Source organism: Hemiscyllium ocellatum, chromosome 31 (genome assembly GCF_020745735.1).
Source record: "Hemiscyllium ocellatum isolate sHemOce1 chromosome 31, sHemOce1.pat.X.cur, whole genome shotgun sequence".
Taxonomy (NCBI): domain Eukaryota; kingdom Metazoa; phylum Chordata; class Chondrichthyes; order Orectolobiformes; family Hemiscylliidae; genus Hemiscyllium; species Hemiscyllium ocellatum.
Genome location: NC_083431.1, coordinates 2,467,065 through 2,490,395, shown reverse-complemented (window position 1 = coordinate 2,490,395; position 23,331 = coordinate 2,467,065). Strand labels below are relative to the sequence as shown.

Here is a 23,331-nt window from a genome sequence, read left to right as displayed (position 1 = left end):
CAGTATTTTTTTTATTATATGCTGCGTGGGAGGGAGGAGGGAAAGAGCAAGTGGATGAGCTTGGCTTTCGCTAATGTTTACTTAGTCATAAACAGACCTTGGTGGCAGGACTGGAAAGCTCTGTGAGATCTCTGTGACTTGTCGAGATCAGAAAAACAAGTCGGATGGGCCGTGTGAAAATGACCATTCATGCCTTCTGCACGACTGTGATGGCAAGTTTGGCAAATGAACAAACTGGGATCAAAGCCTCACTCCTCTCTCAGAAAATAAACAGAATAAACTGTTCTCAAATGCATTGGAGAGGTTTAAAAGGCAGCACTCACTGCAGGTCACATCTCAGGATTACACAGGGATATGGTGCATATTTTTAAGAAATGTAATTTCATGAAAACTTTTTAAACTTAATCATATCAAAAGGATAAAATGCAGAGCCCTGCTGAATACACAGCTGAATATTCAATCCCTGCTGGGACCATTTGCACTTTCACAGTTACTTCAAGGGGTCTGTGAAGAATCTCATGTCTAACACAAACACTAGTGGGCTGAATGGCCTGTATAATTGTGTTGATCACCCTTTGCAGCTATCGCACTGTATACATGAGTTCCTTATATGCTGCAATATTTGCAGGATTTACTTACATAAACAATGAATGAGAATATTTTATGGAATGGAAAAATAAATCACAGACCTTTCCAATAAAGTCATACCCACCAACCAACTTCCATCAAACACTCCCAGGACATGTACGGCACAGTTAGAGACAGTAAAGCGCCCTCTACACTGTCCCCATCAAATACTCTTAGGACAGGGGTGTCATGTGGTTAAACACGAGCTACAGCTCCCTCTAAACTGTCCCCATCAAATTCCTGACAGTATCATAGCAGTAAGACTAAAGAACTATGTTCCAGAACTAACCCTAGGCAAACTGATCCAGTATAGCTACAAGACTGGTAACAACCCGACAATGTGGAAAATTGCTCAGGTATATGCTGTATACAAAGAAGCAGGACTGTACTAACCTGGCCAATGACAATGTAGCAGTCTGTTCTCCATCAGCCAAGATGGCGTTGTTGACAGTGCTGTCAAGTGACTCTTGCAAAGGAGTAATCCAAGGAACAGGAAATTCGACGTTTCGGGCCAGAGCCCTTCATCAGGCTCTGGCCCGAAACATCGAATTTCCTGTTCCTTGGATGCTGCCTAACATGCTGTGCTTTAACCAGCAACACATTTTCAGCTCTGATCTCCAGCATCTGCAGACCTCACTTTTTGCTTGCAAAGGAATAACCTGCTAAATGAGGATTGGTTTGGGTTCTGCCAAAGTCACTGAGCTCCTAACTTCATTACAGCCATTATTCAAACATGGACAGCAGAGTTGAATTGCACAGCTGGGGTGAAAATGACTCCCCAAGGCTCCATTTAATAGAGTGTGGCATCAATGGGCTATGGCAGAACTGGAGTCATTGTGAATCAGGAAAACATTGCTGGGCTGGAGACATACCTGGCACAAAGGAAGGTGGTTGTGTTCGTAAGAGGTCAATCATTTCAACTCCAGGACATCTCTACAGCAGTTCCTCAAGGTAGTGTCCTAGGCCCTATCATCTTCAGTTGATTCATCAATGAGTTTCCTTCTCCATGAGGTCAGATTTGGGAATATTTCCTGCTGATCATGCAATTTTTCAGCACCATTCACGATTCTTCGGATATTGAAGCAATCCATGTTCAAACACAGCAAGACCAGACAGTCTCCAGGTTTGAGCCGATGAGAGGAAAGTAACATTCACATTTCACAAATGCCAGGCAATGACAATCTCCAACAACAAAATATCCACCCATCACTCCAAATACTATGGTCACAAGAACAGATCAGAGGCTGGGAATCCTGAGATGAATAACTCGCCACCTTATACCTCAAAGCCTGTCCAGCATCTACAAGACACAAGTCAGGAGTGTGCTGGAATTTTCCACACTTTCCTGAATGAATGCAGATCTGACAACATCCAGAACAAATGTACTTTAGCAACCATTCACTACCTTCACCATAACTCCATTCACCAATGATGCATAATGGTAGTGGAGTGTACCATCTACAGACCACATTACAATAACACACCAAGGCACCTCTGACAGCACCTTCCAAATCCACAGTCTCTACCACCTAGAAGGGCAAGGATAGCAGATACATAGAAAGATCACAAAGCCACTCAGCATCCTGAGTTGGTAATATAATACTTCCTTCATTGTTGCTGGTCCAAAGTCCTGGAGCATCGTCTCTGCAAGACATCCTGAGGACTGCAGTGGATCAAGAAGGCAGCTAGATGCTGTAGATAGCATAAATGCACATATAAAGAGATAGATATAGGGTGAAGCTCCCTTTGCACTTCCCATCAGACACTCCTGGGACATGTACTGGTTAGATACAGATTAAAGCATCCTCCACACCTTCCCAATCAAATACTCTCAGGGGACACAGAGCACAGGTTAGATGCAAGAGAATCAATGTGTCTGTTGGAGTTAAAACAGCATTTTTTTTTTTGCCAATCAGTCATGAGAGTTTGTTTAACTGAACGAAGATTGCCATAAGATTCATAGAGTTTTCAGACTGTAGCTTTATCCTACCAATGCCCACTTCCAGTTGTGAAAATTCTATGTTAAACCTTCACAGCACTGAATCTATCATAATATTACTAGATTCCAGATGTTACATTAAGAAGAGACATTGCATAAATCTAAGCTTGTATTTTCTGGGATGGAGAAGGATAAACAGTGATTTGCTTCATGTTTTAAGGCTTTCAAAAGTCACTGATAGAATAGAGAGAAACCTCTGTTTGTAGTGGAGTCTGTGAAAAGGGGGGAGAGAAGTTTAAATTTTGCCAGGTTGTCCAAGAAAAAAAGTTAGAAAACTCTCTTCATGCAGAGGGTGGTTCAAATGGGGATCTCTCTCCCAGCCAAAGGTGTGGATGTTGGCCTAGTTTAGAATTTGAAATGAAGATTGACAGACTTTTTCTAGGCAAGGTGATAAAGGAGAGAATGCAGGTGGATTGATGAAAATGGGTCAGCTACAGTCTGATTTGATGCAAGGTCTGGATAACCTGTTGTTGTCCTTGCTGGTCTGCAAGAAATGTTTGCTGAAAATGTGTTGTTGGAAAAGCGCAGCAGGTCAGGCAGCATCCAAAAAGCAGGAGAATCGACGTTTCGGGCATGAGCCCTTCTTCAGGCTCATGCCCGAAACGTCGATTCTCCTGCTCTTTGGATGCTGCCTGACCTGCTGCGCTTTTCCAGCAACACATTTTCAGCTCTCATCTCCAGCATCTGCAGTCCTCACTTTCTCCTGCAAGAAATGTTTCTCTAATTTGGTGTGGAATCACCCTTTATAATTTTTTTTTCCGTGAGTGAAGTTGGGAAATCTGTCATCTGCCAGTGTGACTTCACAGATCGGATTTGTGTCCTTTCTTCCTGGCAATTAAAACATTAATATCAACTCTGTTACTTTATCTCTGACTGTATGGTTATTTGATCATAATTCTAGTTTTACACACAGCCTCTAGATCATGGAAATGTTTAGCTAAGTACAGTTCGAAGTGTCTGTCACCCAGTAACGTCCTCCGCTTTCTCTTTATTAAGAATGTCTGACTGAGGTATGAGAAAATGGTATTCGGAAAATTTGAGGTTTTCAAGCGGACTGATTTTGAAAATGTGAGAAGCTGCATTATGTTTATTGAAGAAGATTGTCTCCCACTTTGAGCCTTAACCACAGAACAGTCAGGAACCAGAGTTTGGCTCACTGACCACCTAAATTCACTGATAACTTTGACATGCAACGTGTTAGTATTTTATTGCGCAGTATGCACTAAAGATCTTCAAATAGCCACTTCAGCAAAAAAAAATCAGCAGTTAATTCCAAAAGGCCCAGGGCCGTCTGACATCCACTTCTTGAGATTGAAATAATCCTTTCGAAAATTTTCTTGGTGCATCAGAGTGCCATAAACACTAGTTTGTGTGTGAGTGTATAAATGGTCACTGCAGAAAATAGCAATCTAACCACCAGTTTAACTTGATATAGCAGCTTTTTTGTGGACATGTTCTTATACAGCAGCCTTTGCTTCTCATTTAATGGAAGTTGATTCTATTTGTTTTTGAAGTTTGCACTTGTTTAGTCGTCAGAAGGAGTTAATTGAGCTCAGTAGGATCTGTGTTGGATGTCTTCAATCTGCTTTCCCCCTCCATCCCAAACTAAATGGTGATATGTGATTCGCAGTGAGATGGAGCTCTTGCTTCTTACTGGCACTCCTGTCTTTCCTTTCTCCCCAGCACAGTCCAAATGTCTGAGAGATTCCCTCTGAGGGAGCTGTTGTGTCTCACTTTATGTTAATGATCTATTCTTCTGTTCTGAGCACTACTGGCAGTGTGGCTGGGAACAAAATTATTGCTTTTGGTCCAGGATATTTTTCTTTACCTTAGACAAACAGAATCCAGAGCCAACGTTGTAGTTAGCCATCTTGTCTGTCTAGTCCCTCTCCCTTACTCCCGATCATGTCTAGGATCACATGCTGAGAACATATTCTCCTTGTTACCATCATAGCTAAAATCTAAAATTTATTTTATTCATCATTTATCAAACTTCATTGCCACAGATATGTTAAAGGATTCAGTGAATTCCACTTCCTGATTAATTTCCTGTCTCATTAGTTTCCAAGGTGGTATGGTCTCTTTGGTGTAGAAACAGGGTTAGCTATTTCAACTGCTAATGAGAAGTTTCTCTTTGTGCTGTCATCTTCTTAGCTGCTGTCCCTCAGTTCGCATGTCTGCTGTGTATACCCATTGATCATGGGCTTTGTCTTTAGGGTTAGAGTATGTTATCTTGGTCCTGTACATTGTGTTTAAGCAGGCAGAGCACGCTATGCTCCTGTTAGCTGTACACTTCCAGATTCAAAGAGTAGGTTCTTGCTGTTTGACCAAGGTTTCACAGGTAGTATCTTCAACATACTTCCACTAGACTGTGGTAGAGGGAACGGGGTGATAATTTAAAAATCTAGAGACAGCTGAGGGAAAAAGAATTCTGAGGGTTGGTAGTCTTTGGGATTCTCTTCCTCAAAGAGCAGTGACACAGAATGTTTAAGTATTTTTAGGACAGAATTAGGTAACTTTTCATCCCCATGGCAATTGAGAAACTGTGGGGGAGTGTGCAGTTAGTTTTATGTTTCTATGATATTTCATAGCAGAGAGGTTGGTGTTTTCATTCTGAATTAATTTTAAAGTCTTCTGTTGAGAAGGATACTAAGCTGGCATTCAAAACACTGACACAAACTGTGAGCTTTAAGGAATCACAGCTTCAATGAGTAGGGGTTTCAATGAGTAGGGGTCTGTTAGCTTAGTTGGCTGGATGGCTGATGATTGACAATGCAATAGTAACACTCACTCCAGGTGGCTCTGGGATAATGCACGTTTCGGCACTGTGACTTGGCTATAACGTCGCTAAAAAATTAGGGCATCTTATTTTGGAGAGCTCTTACCTCCGTTTGCAATAGCACGATTCCAGCGGGGATCGCTTTGTGCGCTTCGTTCTGCACATGTGCTGGTGTCCGCACCATTCCATGCATGTACAATATCAGTTGCAGTCTTCGTGCTGCTCTGCTGATGTCAGTGCCGAGCTGTGCATATGCCAGTGTCAGCTGCTGAACAGAGCAACTTCTGTGAAAGGTACTGTATTGAGAGCTGCTTCCTTACATTTTTACATGTGTTAAATTTGTTAATAAATATGATTTGAATCTTCATTCAGGTTGTGCTATACTTTGTGTTAGGCTTTTGGTGGTCTGCCCCAACTTCACTTTTCTCATTGGCCTCATTATGTCTAGTAAGCGAGGTTTTCTGGAACGCAACAATGGCATTTTGGGGAACTACCTATACTTTCACTTAGACATTACAGAAATGCACCTCTCGCGCACAGAGAAATCTGGTTGAATTCTGGACATATCTTCCCGCCATCTCACACATGAACAAGGGTGTAGGCCATTCGGCCCTTCAAACCTGCTCCACTATTCAGTAATAATCCACTTTCTCAATGCCATATGCCTACTTTCTTCCCATACCCTTTGATGCCTTTAAAATCTAAAATTAGCTATCTCTTTCTTGCATATACACAATGACTTGACCTCCACATCATTCTGTGGTAGTGAATACCATAAGTTCACTACCCTTTGAGTGAAGAAATCTTCCTCCTCCTTTTAGTCCAACAGGGCCTAACCTGTACCCTAAGTCAGTGGCTCCTGCTTCTGGACTCCACAGTTTGGAGAAAACATTCTCCCTGCATTCAGAATTCTCTCTTTCTCAGAAAGCAGTGGGATGTGGATAGAGGACAGGGCTGTCCAGCCCTGTTAAAAATGTAATATTGCAATCAGATCCTCTATCATCCTTCTAAGCTCTAGTGAATACAGGCCAGTCAAACCAATCTCTCCTCATTGGCCAGTGCTGCCACCCCAGTATCAGCCTAGAGAACCTTTGCTGCACCCTCTGTAGGAGGTGTAGAGACCAAAGCTGTGTGCACAACTCCGCGTGTAGTCTCACCAAGGCTGTGTAAAACTGCAACAAGCCATCCCTAATTCTGAATTCAAAACATCTGTGGGATAAAGCAACACTCACTGTTTACAGGGAATATCCCATTTTGTTGGTTATGATGTTGCTTGTCTATATAATAACATTTTCAAGGGCATCCACCTCACTCCCTGTTAAGGATAATAAATGGGTCAAACCGTCTCTTCAGTTCTTCAAAACAGGGAGGCCGAGCCTAGTTTTGTAATTGAAATTACTTCCCTTTCTTAGAATTGTAACAGTGCAGAGGGAGACCATTCTGTCCATCGTGTCGGCCACTTGACTATTTAATTTCATATCAGTATCCTTACTTTTCTCCTTACACATCGTAGCTGTTTAAGTAATCAACCAATGCCCTCTTTTAAATGTCTCAATTGAACATCCCAGTAGGCAGTGCATGTCAGATCCAGACTATTCATTCATTGTGTGAAAAAGCTCTCTTTCTGAATTCACATTTGCTTGTTGTAAAACACTCGTTTTTGATTGTTTTCTGAATGGGAACAGTTTCTCCCTCTGTACACTCTCCAGATCCCACATGATTTTGAAAGCTTCTATCCAGTTTCCTCTCAGCCTTATATCCAAGGGAAGAAAATCTCAACTTCTCCAATTCTCTGCTCGTACTTGAAGTGTCTCATTCCTGGAACCATTCTCATAAACCTCTTCTGCACTTCCAAGAGCATTCACATTCTTCATACAGTGTGGCACCTGGAACTGCACACAACACTCCAGCTAAGCTTCAACCTGCATAAACTTATCCTAATCTCTGTACTCTTGCACTCTGCTCCCCTGTTTATGAAGTGTAAATTATTGTATGCTTAATTAATAGTTTTCTCTACCTCTCCCGCCACTTTTAACGATATATGCACATTGGCCTACCTTCATTTGTATACACTTTGGAAGAATATCTTTTATACTGTATCTCCATGTTCTTTGTACCTCCTATGTCTTAGCAATGGACTTCATTAGCTATCTATCTGCCCAGTCTATCAACTTGCTCATGCCCTTTTGAAGTTGTGCAGTCTTTTCGCAATTTACAATTCTCCCAAGTTCTGTCATCTGCAAATTTTGAAATTGTCCTCTGCACCAAGATCGAGATCAATTATGTATATCAGGAAAAGTGAAATCACTGACTCCTGTTAAACGCAATGAGCAATCTTCTTCCAATCTGAAAAAAATTCATTGACCATTACTCTGGGTTTCCTGTCATGCAGCCAATTTTTGTATTGACTTTGTTATTGTCCGTTTTATTGACCTGTAACTTTCCTCCTAAATCTTGTTGTGCACTTTTGGGGAATCCGTGTACTCCATGGAAACAGCCTTCTCCTCATCATCCCTCTATTTTACAACTTTGAACAGCTCCAAAAATCAGTCATGATTTTCCCCAGGTAAATCCATGCTGACTCTTCAGAATCAATCCAACTTGTTCTACTTGGAATGATTGTTGCAAAAAGTTTCCCCAAGTTAAACTCGTTGGTCTGTAATTGTTTGGTGGATTTTAATGCCCTTGTTGAAAAATGGGTTGTAATGTTTGTAATTTTGCAATCCTCCAGAACTACTGTTGAATCCAAAGAAGACTGAAAGATAATTGACTATGCTTCTGTGGTTTTCACACTCTCAACCTGCAGTATCCTTGAACTTGGTGCCTTAATAATTTTAAGAATCAGCAACTTATGCGCTACAACCACCTTATCAATTTTAAATAATTTTCCTCCTGTCTCCAAAGCTTGAACAATACCTGCTGAATGGGTAAAGACAGATGCAAAATGTTCATGTAACTGATTGGTCTTGCCTCTAAATGTCAATCTCCTTTTTGGTTCCTAATTGATCGTATTCCTCCTCTTACCACTGTTTTGCAGTTGTTATGCTGCAGAAGACTTTAGGATTTCCTTTTATAATAGTTGCCAGTCTTTTTTCATAGTCTCTCTTTGTTTCTTGTTCGTGCTTTTTCACCTCCTTTCTGAACTTTCTATATTCAGCTTAGTTCTCAATTATATTTATTATCCCGCATCTGTCATAAGCACACCTTTTCTTTACTTCAGTTTCTATCTCCTTAGTCATTCAGGAAGCTCTGAATTTGTTTGAACAAAGAACAGCATAGGAACAGGCCTGCCTTTCTCTTTTGAAGGAATATTCTTTCTCTATGCTGAAATCATCTCTTTGCAAGTAGCCCATTGTTAAACTACTATTTTTCCCACCAGCCTTTGGTTCTAGTTTATTCAACTCAGCTCTGTTATTATCCCATTGAGGTCTATTCTCTGCCAGTTCATTTTGTTCTTAGTCTGGATTGACTGATGTAATTTGCCACTTTCATTCTAAACCTTATGTTACAATGATCACTGTTCCCTAAATATTTCCCCACTGTCAGTTGATTTACGTGGCCCATATCCCTCCCAACAACTAGCTCTAGGTATGTCTGCCCTCTTGTTCAACTGGACAGTGTTGAAGGAAATTCTCCTGAGCACAATCTAGAACACTTGTATGTTACTGCCATTTACATCGCCTGTATCCCTGTCAGTGTACAGGTAATTAAAGTCCACATGATAACTAGTCAAGGATGTTTACACCTCTTCATCATTTATTTGCAAATTATTCTTCTATATTCTTTCCACCAGCTGGTGGTCTATAGATTACACCAGGAAATGTAATTGCATCCTCTTGTTCATTAGCTCTAGCTAATTTGAATCTATCTTTGAATTCTCTGAGACACTGTCCTTCTCCAGTACGGCAGTGCTGTCTTTAACCAAAAATGCCACCTTTCTTTTTTTCACTTGGTTGTGTTTGTTTCTGAACATCCTGTACCCAGGACTATTTAACCCTCAGGTTTGCCTGCCCTTAGGCCAGGTCTCTTGTCACCACAAAATCATAATCTCACAACGAAATCAGGGCATGTAACTCTCCAGTCTTATTAACTGTATTCTGTGCATTTGTGTTTATGCAGTTTAATCCTGATATGGATTTCATTACTTTCTCCTTATTCTGACTCCACTCTGATTAATTTATTCTTCTCTATTCTGGTGTTTTCTGTGTCCCAGCATTCTGTGCACTGGCATCACTTTCAGATATTCTGTACTGGTTCTCTCACCCACTGAGTTAGTTTGAGTATCCCTTAGCAACACTATCACATACCGTGCAAGGAACTAAGTCCCAGGTCTGTTTGGATGTAACCTGTCAGTCTTGTGCAGGTGCCATCTCTGGCAGAGTCGGGGTAGTGTCCTCTGAATGGAAGCTCCCAGCCCCTGCCCACCACTTTTCAAGCATGTCTTCATCTATCTTCTCTCCCTATTTCTGTATTTGCACTTAGCACCTGGTGTACTCTGGAGGTTATCATATTACAGATCCGATTGCAGGTCCACATCCTTCTGGAGTAGAGTGGTGCTGGAAAAGCACAGCAGTTCGGGCAGCATCTGAGGAGCAGGAAAGTCGACGTTTCGGGCAAAATCCCTTCATCAGGAATAGAGGCAGAGTGCCTGAAGGGTGGAGAGATAAATGAGAGGGTGGGGGTGGGGAGAAAGTAGCACAGAGCACAATAGGTGAGTGGGGTTGGGGATGGAGGTGATAGGTCAGGGAGGAGGGTGGGGGAAGGTAGCAAAGAGTACAATGGGTGGATGGGGGGGGGATGAAGGTAATAGGTCAGAGAGGAGGGTGGCGTGGATAGGAGGAAAAGAAGATAGGCAGATAGGACAGGTCATGGGGACGGTGTTGAGCTGGAAGTTTGGAACTGGGGTGAGGTGGGGGAAGGGGAAATGAGGAAACTGGTGAAGTCCACATTGATGCCCTGGGGTTGAAGATGAGGCGTTCTTCCTCCAGGCGTTGGGTGGTGAGGGAGTGGCGGTGAAGGAGGCCTAGGACTTACATGTCCTTGTCAGAGTGGGAAGGGGAGTTGAAATGTTGGACCACAGGGTGGTGCGGGTGTCCCGGAGATGTTCCCTAAAGCGCTCCGCGAGGAGGCGTCCAGTCTCCCCAATGTAGAGGAGACTGCATCGGGAGCAGCGGATACAATAAATGGTATTGGTGGATGTGCAGGTAAAACTTTGATGGATGTGGAAGGCTCCTTTGGGGCCTTGGATGAAGGTGAGGGAGGAGGTGTCGGCGCAGGTTTTGCAATTCCTGTGGTGGCAGGGGAAGGTGCCAAGACGGGAGGGTGGGTTGATGGGGATTGTGGACCTGACCAGGTAGTCACGGAGGGAATGGTCTTTGCGGAAGGCAGAAAGGAGTGCGGAGGGAAATATATCCCTGGTGGTGGGTCCGTTTGGAGGTGGCGAAAATGTCGTCGGATGATTTGGTTTATGCGAAGGTTGGTAGGGTGGAAGGTGAGCACCAGGGACATTCTGTCCTTGTTACGGTTGGAGGGGTGGGGTGGGGTCTGAGGGCGGAGATGTGTTGGAGGGCATCTTTATCCACGTGGGAAGGGAAATTGCAGTCTCTAAAGAAGGAGGCCATCTGGTGTGTTTTGTGGTGGAACTGCTCCTCCTGGTAGCAGATACGGCAGAGGCAGAGGAATTGGGAATAGGGGATGGTATTTTTGCAGAGGTAGGGTGGGAAGAGGCGTAATCCGGGTAGCTGTGGGATTCGGTGGGTTTGTAAAAAAAAAAATCAGTGTCAAGTCGGTCGTCATTAATGGAGATGGACCACATCCTTCTCCTACCCATGCCGTTAGTACCAGAGGGGACCACCATCTATGGCTATTTGCCTTTCTGCAGAAGAATGTCGTGCAGCTGTTCTGTGACATTCCTGACCCTAAATTCAGGGAGGCCTCAGACCATATTAGAGTCATGTTGACAGCCTCAGGAATACATGGCTATTTCCCTAACTAAGGAACTCTCATTCAGTACTGCCCTTCTGTTCCTCTTCATCCCTTCCTGTAAAGCTAGACCATCTATGATGCCATGAGCCTGGCACTTGCTGCAAGGATCAATGCCAGTGCTGATGTCCAGAACTGAAAACTGGGTTGTGAGCAGGATCTCTGGGGATTAGCACACTACCTGCGTATTTCTCTTAAACTGCCTGACTGTCACCCATTTCCTATCTGCCAGCTTGCTTCTCATGTGCGGTGTGCTCCTCTCTATCTGCGCTGCCCTGAGGATGCACTTTAGTGGCTCCAGGCACTGCCAAATCTCTGAAACCTAGAGTTCAAACTTTGTGCAGCTGATGATTCTTCTGGTCGATGGGCTCATCTGGGTCACAATAGTGTCCTTGACTACCCACATGCCACAGGATGGGCATTCCGGTCTGCCATGTCTTAACCTTCAACTTTTAAATCACTGACAATGGAATGATAGGTTATTGTTTGTCAATACCAGCTGCAAGATTTCAGTTTTGCTTCATGGAGTAGATTTCTCAATGCACACAGGTGGCGATCTCTCAGTGCTGTTCGAAGAGGGTTAGGGAGTTCTATGTGTTCTGAGGAACTTGCATTGTTCAATGAACACCTAAAAACAGGTAATTTGGGTGCATTTTGGTTTCTGTGTGTGGGAGCTTGCTGTCCTCAACTTCAGACAAGATGATGACATAGCGGTATTCTTACTGAACTAGCAGCCCAGACTAACGTGCTGGGGCACCAGCTCAAATCCTACCTTAGCAGATGGAGGAATTTAAAATCAAGGAAAATGAATCTGGAATATTAAAACATATCTAGTCTTGGTGATGACAACCATGACAGCTCTCATTGTTGTGAAACCCCATCTGGCTCACTAACGTCCTTTAGGGAAGGAAACCAGCTGTCCCAGCCCAGTCTGGTTTATGTTGACTCCAGACCTACAGCAATATCGCTGACTCTTAACTGTTCTCTGAACTGGCCCAACAAGTAACCCAGTTAAAGGAACATCAGGGATGGGCAACAAAAATACTAGTGGTGCCTGCATCGACAAAGGATTTAAAAGAATGATTTGTTGCTTTTTAAGCATAACTCACCAACCGTGCTTCAACTGAACTTCATTGTCTGTGAATTACTTTGGGTTGGCCAGAATTTGTGAAAGTTGCTCTAAAGCTACATATTTTTCATGATTTCACCAATGTGTGTCAGCCTATTGAGTAAGCATGGAGCTTCAGGAGGTATTTGTTTTTCTTTTCCAGGCTGAGCAGGCTGAGTTAAAGAGACAGCAAGAATCTGAACTCAGCCCAGGCCTCCGAGGCAAAGACAAGAAGCAGACATTCCGGCAGGTTGGAGAAGACACCAGCCGGGTGGAGGTTTGGATCCATGCCACTCACCCTCAGTCCTCTCAGGGAAGTGAATCGGGCAGAGAGGATGGAATATCAGAGCAGGATGACGATCTTGGAAATCTCTCTCCCAGTGATGTAAGTACATTGATGTGGTCACCACTGAGCAATGGATATCGTTATGTACTTAACTAGAAACTAACCAGTGACTACCAAACCAAAGAGTATGGTAGCTCAGGGAACTAAATGGATTTGGATAAGACACCATTTCATAATTATGATTTAGACTGAGATTGTTATTTGTCCTTTGGATTCCATGTTGAGTGTACTTTGGGTCTCTTGCTATATGATCCACTGTCAGAAGATCTTGAGCCCATTCTTTTTTGGATTTACTTTACTTCCCAATTTTACCTCCCTAGTTATAACTGGATCTTTGGAGGTCAAAGTGCTCCATTACCTCTTCTGACTGGCCTGTATAGCAAATATCATAAGAAACATGAGCAGAGGGAAACCTTGCAACTTTTGGAATGAATGTATTTAAGGCTGAGCTGGTTAGATTATTTGCTGAAGGATGATGTACAGAGGCATCTATCTCTGGGGCAGAGCATTCCCAAAGATTTGAAATGCTTTGATTTAAGAAATTCCTCCTCACCTCTGACTTAAACGATCACCGTCTTATTATGCCCTTTGTTGTAGATTCCCCAGTCATGGGAGGCAACCTCTCCATATCTATCATATCTATCCTGTCTATCCCCTTCACAGGCTTGGATGTTTTAATGAGATAACTTCTCATTCTTCTAAAAGTAAGAGAGAAAAAGCCCAATCTATTTATTTCTTTCTAGAAATCAGTACACAGTAAATCTTCCTTTTAGGAGTCTAGGGCCAAGGGCACAGCCTCAGAGTGAAGGACCCTTTAGAACGGAGATGAGGAGGAATTTCTTCTCTGAGGGTGGTGAATCTGTGGAACTCATTGCTGCAGAGGGCTGTGGAGGCAAAGTCTTTTTAAGACAGGTATTTTTAGTAAGGGAATCAAGGGGAAAAGGCAGGACAATGGGGTTGACAACTCAATCAACCAGGATTGAATGGTAGAGCAGACTTCTCGAGCCATAGTGACATATGGCACGGAAACAGACCCTATGCTCCAACTCGTCCATGCTGACCAGATATCCTAAATTAAACTAGTCCTATTTGCCAGCACCTGCCACATAACCCTCTAAACCTTTCCTATTCATCTGCCCATCCAGGTGCTTTTTAACTGCTGTAATTGTATCAGCCTTCACAATTTGCTCAGGGGAGCGTAAAAATGTTGCCCCTTAGGTTCCTTTTAAATCATTCCCCTCTCACTCTCAAGCTATGACCTCTAGATCTGGAATCCCGCAACCCAGGGAAAAGACCTTGTCTATTTATCCTATCCATGCCTCTTATGATTTTGTAAACCTCTACTAGGTCAACCCTTAGCCTCTGATCTCCAGGGAAAACAGCCCTAGCCTATTCAGCCTCTCCCGATAGCTCAAACCCTCCAACCCCTGGCAAAATCCTTGTAAATCTTTTCTGAACACTTTCAAATTTCACAATGTTCTTTCGAAAGGAAGGAGACCAGAATTCCATGCAATATTCCAACAGCGGCCTAACCAATGTCCTGTCCAGCCGCAACATGACCTCCCAACTCCTGTACTCAATACCCTGACCAATAAAGGCAAGCACAGTGAATGTCACCTTCACTCTCCTATCTTCGTGCTTTCCACTTTCAAGGAGCTATGAACCTGCACTCCAAGGTCTCTTTGTTCAGCAACGCTCCTCAGGACCTTTCCATTAAGTGTATAATTCCTGCCCTGATTTGCCTTTCCAAAGTGCAGCACCTCGCATTTATCGAAATTAAACTCCATCTGCCACTCTTTGGCTCATTGGCCCATCTGATCCAGATCACTGATTGGCCAAATGACCTAATTGTGCTCCTATACTTTATGTTCTTATGGTGTTATTTCCCACCATCTTGATAAGGTGTGCAACAGCTATAGCTGTAACCATGTACAAATTATATAATTGACTCTTGATTAAAAACGATTGTTCTGATTGCGTCATGCATGTAACAGCAGTCATTCAATACTGTTTGCTTCCCCTCTGCTGAAGAATTTCCACCTTTCCCACCGCTCTGATGAAAGAGCAGCAAACTTCAAATGAAGCTAAATATTAAAACCAAATCTTAATAAAAGCAGAGTCCATGTCTGGCACCAGTAGGCTTGCTACATATTGAAACGTTTTGTCCATGTAAATTTTTATTTTATTTCCTGCACTTAAGGCTGACGTACCTGCTTCTCACAATAAATCAAAAACATATGAGAAATTTTTATTTCAAGCCTGATCAACAGAATGTTGTACTTTGCCTTCAGTTATTCAATTATCTATTTTAATTAATAATATAAAAGGTTCAGTTCACACCAGTACCATTAGAAAATGTCATTTAAATGGTATATTCTGTTTAGAACAACACAAATGTCTCTCAGCCAGTGACAATGAAGGCAATATAGTTTCAAGTTGGCTGGGTTCACTTGGAGGCAAACACGGCGATAGTGGTGTCATGATATGTCATGAGAAGAGGTCATGGGTTTGGGAGTTGCTACTGAGTGAGGCTGGTGAGCTGATGTGTTGTATCTTGTAGGTTTTACACAGCAAAGTGTATTCTTACTGCTGTCATGATAGAGATGCTTACTGTGGCTATCAATGTTTCATGGTCACAGTGTTATCCTGGTCTTGAGTTATATAGGCATGGACATACTTCAGTATGTGAGGAGGGGTGAATGATACTGAAGTCACACCTCACTTGGGTAGTGTGTTCGAAATCAAACCCCACTATTCTTGGAGTTGTCACAGTGGTTAAGCAATTAATCAAAGTTCGCTGTTTTATCTGTCAGACCCAAGCTGACAGAATATACTGACTAGGTTTCTGCCCTTGATAAGAACAACAATTTATTACAACTAAGCAGATTCAAACCACATAAATAACTGAACTATTGACATATATGCTCTTCCTACAAGACAGATAGATTCCTTATGGAAAAAAGGTTTAAAAAATAATGGCGAAGCAATTCAGTGGACCAGTCCATAGAGTTCATTTAGATGATTCTTTTGCGTGATGTGATTTTCTGTTCATCAAACTCTCTTCTCTGGATTTTTTTTCATTTCTTCACAGATGAATTGAGAATTGCTCAGGCAATTGGTACACTAGCTTCAAAGTCTTTTAGTTACTGGTTAAAAACCACTGCTGATGGGAGAAAATAAACCAACTTCCTTCAAGTTTGAATGATTTTTACAACATCCGCCCCTTGCAGCAGCCTGAAGGCTTTCATCAGAGTCACACACACTCATAAGCTATCCAGGAGCCAGTCAAATAGTCACTGCCAGGCTAATGGCTTATGGCATCCAAAACTGGGTATAGACTTCAGAACATCCTACCATCAACATCTGCTTCCTGTCTGTCAGCCAGTTTTGGATCCAACATGCTACTTTGCCTTGGATTCCATAGGCTGTTACTTTCTTGATCAGTCTGCCATGTGGGACCTGATTAAGAGCCGTGATAAAGTTCATGTAGACCATACAAAATGATTTTGACCCTCATTTGCACTCTTGGTAACCTCAAAAAAAACGGGTCAAGCTTGTCAACCATGACCTTCCTTTAACATTTCCAGCTGAGTATTCTTGATTAATCCATGACACTCCAAGTACAGATATATTCTGTTCTTCGATTATTTCTAATAACTTTTGCACCTTCAAAGTTTAACACACTGGCCAATAATTACCTTTTTTTTAATAATGGCACCTCACCTGTGACCAGAGATGATTTGAAATTTGCTGTCATTCCCCTAATAGCTGCCCCTTGCTCCTCTGAACAGCTTGAAAGCATTTTATCTGGGCCTGCAGATTTTTAAGGCAGCTAAATCAGTTAATTGACCTGCTGTTGTAGCCACCGTATGAATATGGTGAGATCAGTTCAGTTTCTGGTCAATGGTAACCCCCAGGATTTTGATAGTGGGGAATTCCGTAGGGGTGACATATTCCTTCCTGGTGATGGTCATTACCGGGCATTTGTGTGTCGTGAAAGTTACTTGTCACTTGTCAGCCCAACCTGGATATTGTTCATTTGAATATGGACTGCTTCAATATCTGAGGACACACAAATGTTGCTGAGCGTTGTGCAATCGTCAGCAACCATCTCCACTTCTGGCCTTATGATAGCCCCTTGGCTGGTTTAAAAAAGGGTTTCTTTGATGCAATTTAAGAATTTTGCTCCCTCATACATTGTACACTAAAATTTTCAGTTAATATTTGGATCATTAAAAATCCTGTCTGTTACTGGCTTTTTTTGTTCTTACATTTCGATGTAGTAGAGTTCAGAAGAATGAGGTGATCTCATTGAAATGTTTAGAATTCTTAAAGGACTTGACAGGCTAAATACTGAGAGTATGTTTCTCCTTGTGGGAGAGTCGAGGACCAGAGGGTGTTGTCCCAGATTAAAGGGATGCCAGTTTAAGACTGAGATTGGGAGGAATGTCTTCTTTGAGGGTTGTGTGTCTTTGGAACTCCTTGCTGCACAGAGCTGTGGGGAGCAGAGCCCTTGTGTATATTTAAGGCTGAGATACATAGATTCTTGATTGTTTGGGCAATGAAAGGTTACAGGGAAAGGGCAGGAAAGTGGATGTTGGGAACGTCTGCTCAGCCATGCTTCTATTGGTTAGCTGAGCAGGCTCGAGTGGCCAGGTGGCCTACTCCTGTTCCTGTTTCTTATAGTCTTACAGACTTGCCTGGAGTATTGTGTGCTAATCAGACTAAGGCCCATCAGTGCTCATACTCTGTTTTCTACAAGGCAATGAATTTTCAATCTGTACCGTTATGTTACCCGATATTCTAGAGCTATTATTTTCTGCAGTAACTTTTGTGGCACCTAATCAGTTGCCTTCTGGAAATCCAAGTGCAACATGTTGACATGCTCTCTTTTGTCCTCAGCAAATGTCCCTCCTTCAGAGAACCCCAGTAAATTGTTAATATAGTTTCTCTTTGCCAAAGCCTTGTTGAAATCTTCTAAAGGCACAGCTATAATCTTTTTAATGATCGATTTTAACACCTACCCTACGATAACAGTCAACCTAACTGGCCTAATGATTCTGTTTTCTGCCTCCTGCCCTCCATGAACAGAGTGTAATGCTTGCTACTTTCCAGCCTGATAGAACCTTTCCAGAGTTGGAGGAATTTTGGAAGATTTAAAGCCTAGGCATCAGCTGGCTCATTGGTGACTTCTGTAATAAGACTCTCCATCAAGAGCCAGCGACTTGTCTACCCACAATTTGTTCAGTGCCTCTTAGAGTCAGAGAGATGTAAAGCACGGAAACAAACCCTTCGGTCCAACCCGTCCATGCCGACCTAATATCCCAACCCAATCTAGTCCCACCTGCCAGCACCCAGCCCATATCCCTCCAAACCCTTCCTATTCATATACCCATCCAAATGCCTCTTAAATGTTGCAATTGTACCAGCCTCCACCACATCCTCTGGCAGCTCATTCCATACACGTACCACCCTCTGCGTGAAAAAGTTGCCCCTTAGGTCTCATTTATATCTTACCCCTCTCACCCTAAACCTATGCCCTTTCGTTCTGGACTCCCTGACCTCAGGGAAAAGACTTTGTCTATTTGTCCCATCCATGCCCCTCATAATTTTGTAAACCTCTATAAGGTCACCCCTCAACCTGTGACGCTCCAGGGAAAACAGCTCCAGCCTGTTCAGCCTCTCCCTATAGCTCAGATCCTCCAACCCTGGCAACATCCTTGTAAATCTTTTCTGAACCCTTTCAAGTTTCATAACATCTTTCTGATAGGAAGGAGACCAGAATTGCACGCAATATTCCAACAGTGGCATAACCAATATCCTGTACAGCCGCAACATGACTTCCCAAATCCAGTACTCAACACTCTGGCCAATAACGGAAAGCATACCAAACACCACCTTCACTATCCTATCTACCTGCGACTCCACTTTCAAGGAGCTATGAACCTACACTCCAAGGTCTCTTTGTTCAGCAACACTCCCTAGGACCTTACCATTAAGTGTATAAGTCCTGCTAAGATTTGCTTTCCCAAAATGCAGCACCTTGCATTTATCTGAATTAAACTCCATCTGCCACTTCTCAGCCAATTGGCCCATCTGGTCAAGATCCTGTTGTAATCTGAGGTAACCTTCTTCTCTGTCCACTACACCTCTAATGTTGGTGTCATCTGCAAACTTGCTAACTGTACCTCGCATCCAAATCATTTATGTAAATTACAAAAAGTAGAGGGCCCAGCACCGATCCTTGTGGCACTCCACTGGTCACAGGCCTCCAGTCTGAAAAACAACCTTCCACCACCACCCTCTGTCTTCTACCTTTGAGCTTATCTAGTTTCTCGCTTCCTTCTGCCTCCTGATTTGCTGCAAACACTGGAATGGTTTTTGTATCCTTGATAGTGAAGGTAGAAACAAAATATTTGTTTATTTCATCCATCATTTCTTTTATTATCTACAATGAACTTCTTGGAAGACCCAGGTTCACTTTCCGCACTATACTGCTTTTTAAATATCTGTTGGTACTTGCTATCCATTTTTACATTACTAACTGGCTTCCTCTCAAGTACTTCTGCTGTTCTTCATATTCTGACCAATCATCTACCTGTCATTCACCTATCTGCGTTTTCCTGCTCTTTCCTTACATTAACCATAGATGTTGAAATCTCCCTAATGTGCTCATTCTGAAATATTCCCTGCAAAGGTTTCTTTTGCTGTCTCTATTAATCTCTCTCCTAGCCGAATATGCCAGTTTACTGCAGCTGGCTAAGCTTTCATGTTCTTATTTCGATTTAAATACAGGTCTTTGACCTGATCTTCTCCCTTTCAAACTGGGTGTAATATTCAGTCGTATTGCGATCGCTGTTACTCAGGCCTGTCTTTACTCTGATGTCATTACTTAATCCTGTCATAGTCCACATTGCCATGTCTAATAAAACCTGCTCTGCTGGTGTTTCCTGCTGGATGAAACCACTGTGAAAGCATTCCAGGAGCAGCTATTCCAAGTTCCTACTTCCAGTCTGATTTTTTTCAATATATATGTAGATTAAAGTCCCTCCTGATTGTTGATGTCCTTTTATCTTAAATACCCAATATTTCTTCCTGTATATTTTATCTCACATTTTAGTTAGAGACTATAGACCATGCCCACTAATGATTTCTTCCCCATACCAATCCTTATCTCCACTCAAACCAATTCTACATTCTGCTGTCATGAACCAAAGGCACTCTAACTATTGCATAAATACCATTCTTGATTAACAATGCTATTACACCACTTTTATCTAGCTTCCTATTTATTTTGAATGTTATTATCTTTCATTATTCAGGACCCAGTTCTCATCATCCTGCAGTCACATCTCGCTAATGACTTTCAGATCATACTTATTTCCAATGTGTGCTATCAATTTCTTTATTATAAATGCATAGAGATTTAGAGTCTTTAGTTTTTCTTTATCTTTATAACCTCTCATCATGATTGGTGTACTCCTAAGTTTCTTTTCTTTCCATCTGCTTCTACCATCCTCAGTTTTCATCTTCATGTACCCAATATTGTTTTCATGTCTTACCTTATCTGTCCTCTTTGACGGATCATATCTTTCCATTTTGATTTCTTGCTTCTTTATTTAGCTTAGTTAATAGGCTTTTTTAGATTACTTACAGTGTGGAAACAGGCCCTTTGGCCCAACAAGTCCACACTGACCCGCCAAACCGCAACCCACCCATACCCCTACATATACCCCTTACCTAACACTACAGGCAATTTAGCATGGCCAATTCACCTGACCCGCACATCTTTGGAATGTGGGAGGAAACCGGAGCACCCAGAGGAAACCCACGCAGGCTTGTGTAATGTTTGACCGTTAATGGCTGGGAGTGGTGCTGTGTGCTATGGAAGTGTACCTCATCAGAGCCATTTAAAGAAGGTATGGCTAGGCATGATAAAGGGTCATTAGACCCGAAACATTGAGTCTGCTTTCTCTCCACAGGCATGTCAGACCTGCTGATTTTCTTTAGCAATTTCTGTTTTTCTTTCAGCTAGGCAAAATCTCTGCATTGGGCTCTGAGCTTAAGAGCAGTTTTAAGAATGACCAAAAGACTTTCAGCAAATCCCGAACAGTGCTACACTGGATTGTATTCCATTAGGTTTTTAACCTCTCTCTCTTATGTGAGAGGAGGTGAATGAGGTGAGACTGGACGTCTGCATCTTGATTCTTTTTTGGACATCTCAGTTTATATTCTCACAAACTGTGCCATGTTCTGTTTATTTTTGGTGAGGAAATGTTGCTGCGGTTGTCAGATTGAGAAGATGCTTGCTATTCATTTGAGAGGCAACTAACAGTTTGTCTATTTCTGGATGTTGCACAATGTTTCAGCCCTGCTGCACTGTGTGATTGGTCATTCACTTGAACTGCAGGCGTACTGCGGTAAGTGATTGTTCGCTTCTATTGTGTACCGCTGCGGTGTATGGTCAGTTACTTATGTGTACTGCAGGCGCCCTGCGATGTGTGATCATTCACTCACTCGTACTGCAGGCGCCCTGCGATGTGTGATCATTCGCTCACTCGTACTGCAGGCGCCCTGCGATGTGTGATCGTTCGCTCACTTGCACTGCGGATGCACTGTGGTGTGCCACTAACTTATTGTAGGCTCGTGACTGTCTCTGGGCAGATGGAGCATCTAGACTGAACAGAATTCTTCCACTTATTCATCTCCTGAAACTTATTTATGAATTGCTGCTGAGACTGAGCAGAAGCTTTTATAATGGAATCCTTTCTGATATTAAATGCTGTACCTGTATTAATGTAAAGTATACAGCTGCAGTGTTGAGCTAGTTTGTCCCGTGACGTATTGTTGCCTTGGTGCATCATGTAGTGGCATTGCTTGCCCTAAACGTGGAGCTTCTCTTCTCCTGGCTGACTGTGACTGTTGTCGCTGGTTCTTTCTAGACCACTTTAATGTGCTTTTCACTAGAGGATACAAACCTGGTAACATAACATGGAGAGGGCAAAAAGAGAAGAAGGATCGAGGAAATAATATCAACTTGGAAGTGCAAGTTTAAGCAATTATAGAGTCATAGATTTATGGAGATGTGCAGCACAGAAACAGACCCATCGGTCTAACCTGTCCATGCCGAACAGTTATCCCAACCCAGTGTAGTCCCACCTGCCAGCACCCGGCCCATATCTGTCCAAACTCTTCCTATTCATATATCCATCCAAATGCCTTTTAAATGTTGCAATTGTACCAGCCTCCACCACCTCCTCTGGCAGCTCATTCCATACACGCACCACCCTCTGCGTGAAAAGGTTGTCCCTTAGGTCTCTTTTATATCTTTCCTCCCTCACCCTAAACCTATGCCCTCTAGTTCTAAACTCCCCCACCCCAGGGAAAAGACTTTGCCTATTTACCCTACTCATGCCCCTCATAATTTTGTAAACCTCTATAAGGTCACCCCTCAGCCTCTGACACTCCAGGGAAAACAGCCCCAGCCTGTTCAGTCTCTCTCCATAGCTCAAACCCTCCAACCCTGGCAACATTCTTGTAAATCTTTTCTGAACCCTTTCAAGTTTCACAACATCTTTCTGATGGGAAGGAGACCAGAATTGCATGCAATATTCCAACAGTGGCCTAACCAATGTCCTGTACAGCCGCAACATGACCTCCCAATTCGTGTACTCAATACTCTGACCAATAAAAAAAGTATGCCAAACGTTAACATCACTATCCTATCTAGCTGCGACAAAACTTTCAAGGAGCTATGAACCTACACTCCAAGGTCTCTTTTTTCAGCAACAGTCTCTAGGACCTTACCATTAAGTGTATAAGTCCTGCTAAGATTTGCTTTCCCAAAATGCAGCACCTTGCATTTATCTGAATTAAACTCCATCTGCCACTTCTCAGCCCTTTGGCCCATCTGATCAAGATCCTGTTGTAATCTGAGGTAACCTTCTTCGCTGTCCACTACATCTCTAATTTTGGTGTCATCTGCAAACTTACTAACTGTACCTCTTATGCTCGCATCCAAATCATTTATGTAAATGAAATGACAAAAAGTAGAGGGCCCAGCATCGATCCTTGTGGCACTCCACTGGTCACAGGCCTTCAGTCTGAAAAATAACCCTCCACCACCACCTTCTGTCTGCTACCTTAGATCCAGTTCTGTATCCAAATGGCTAGTTCTCCCTTTATTCTGTGAGATCTAACCTTGCTTACCAATCTCTCATGGACAGCCTTGTCGAACGTCTTACTGAAGTCCATATAGATCACATCTACTGCTCTTCCCTCATCAATCCTCTTTGGTACTACTTCAAAAAACTCAATCAAGTTTGTGAGACATGATTTCCCACGCACAAAGCCATGTTGACTATCCCTAATCAGTCCTTGTCTTTCCAAATACATGTACATCCTGTCCCTCAGGATTCCCTCCAACAACTTGCCCACCGACATCAGGCTCACTGGTCTATAGTTCCCTGGCTTGGCCTTACTGCACTTCT

The 23,331-nt window shown here is 42.7% G+C and overlaps 1 protein-coding gene across 1 annotated transcript in view; it reads left to right on the top strand.

Moving 5' to 3' along the window:
* smg6 (SMG6 nonsense mediated mRNA decay factor) overlaps positions 1-23,331 on the top strand; it is a 412,281-nt gene that overhangs the window by 28,326 nt on the left and 360,624 nt on the right. The window contains exon 8 of the mRNA XM_060848421.1: positions 12,659-12,880. Within this exon, the coding sequence (XP_060704404.1) occupies positions 12,659-12,880 (222 nt within the window). The remainder of the gene's footprint in view (positions 1-12,658; positions 12,881-23,331) is intronic.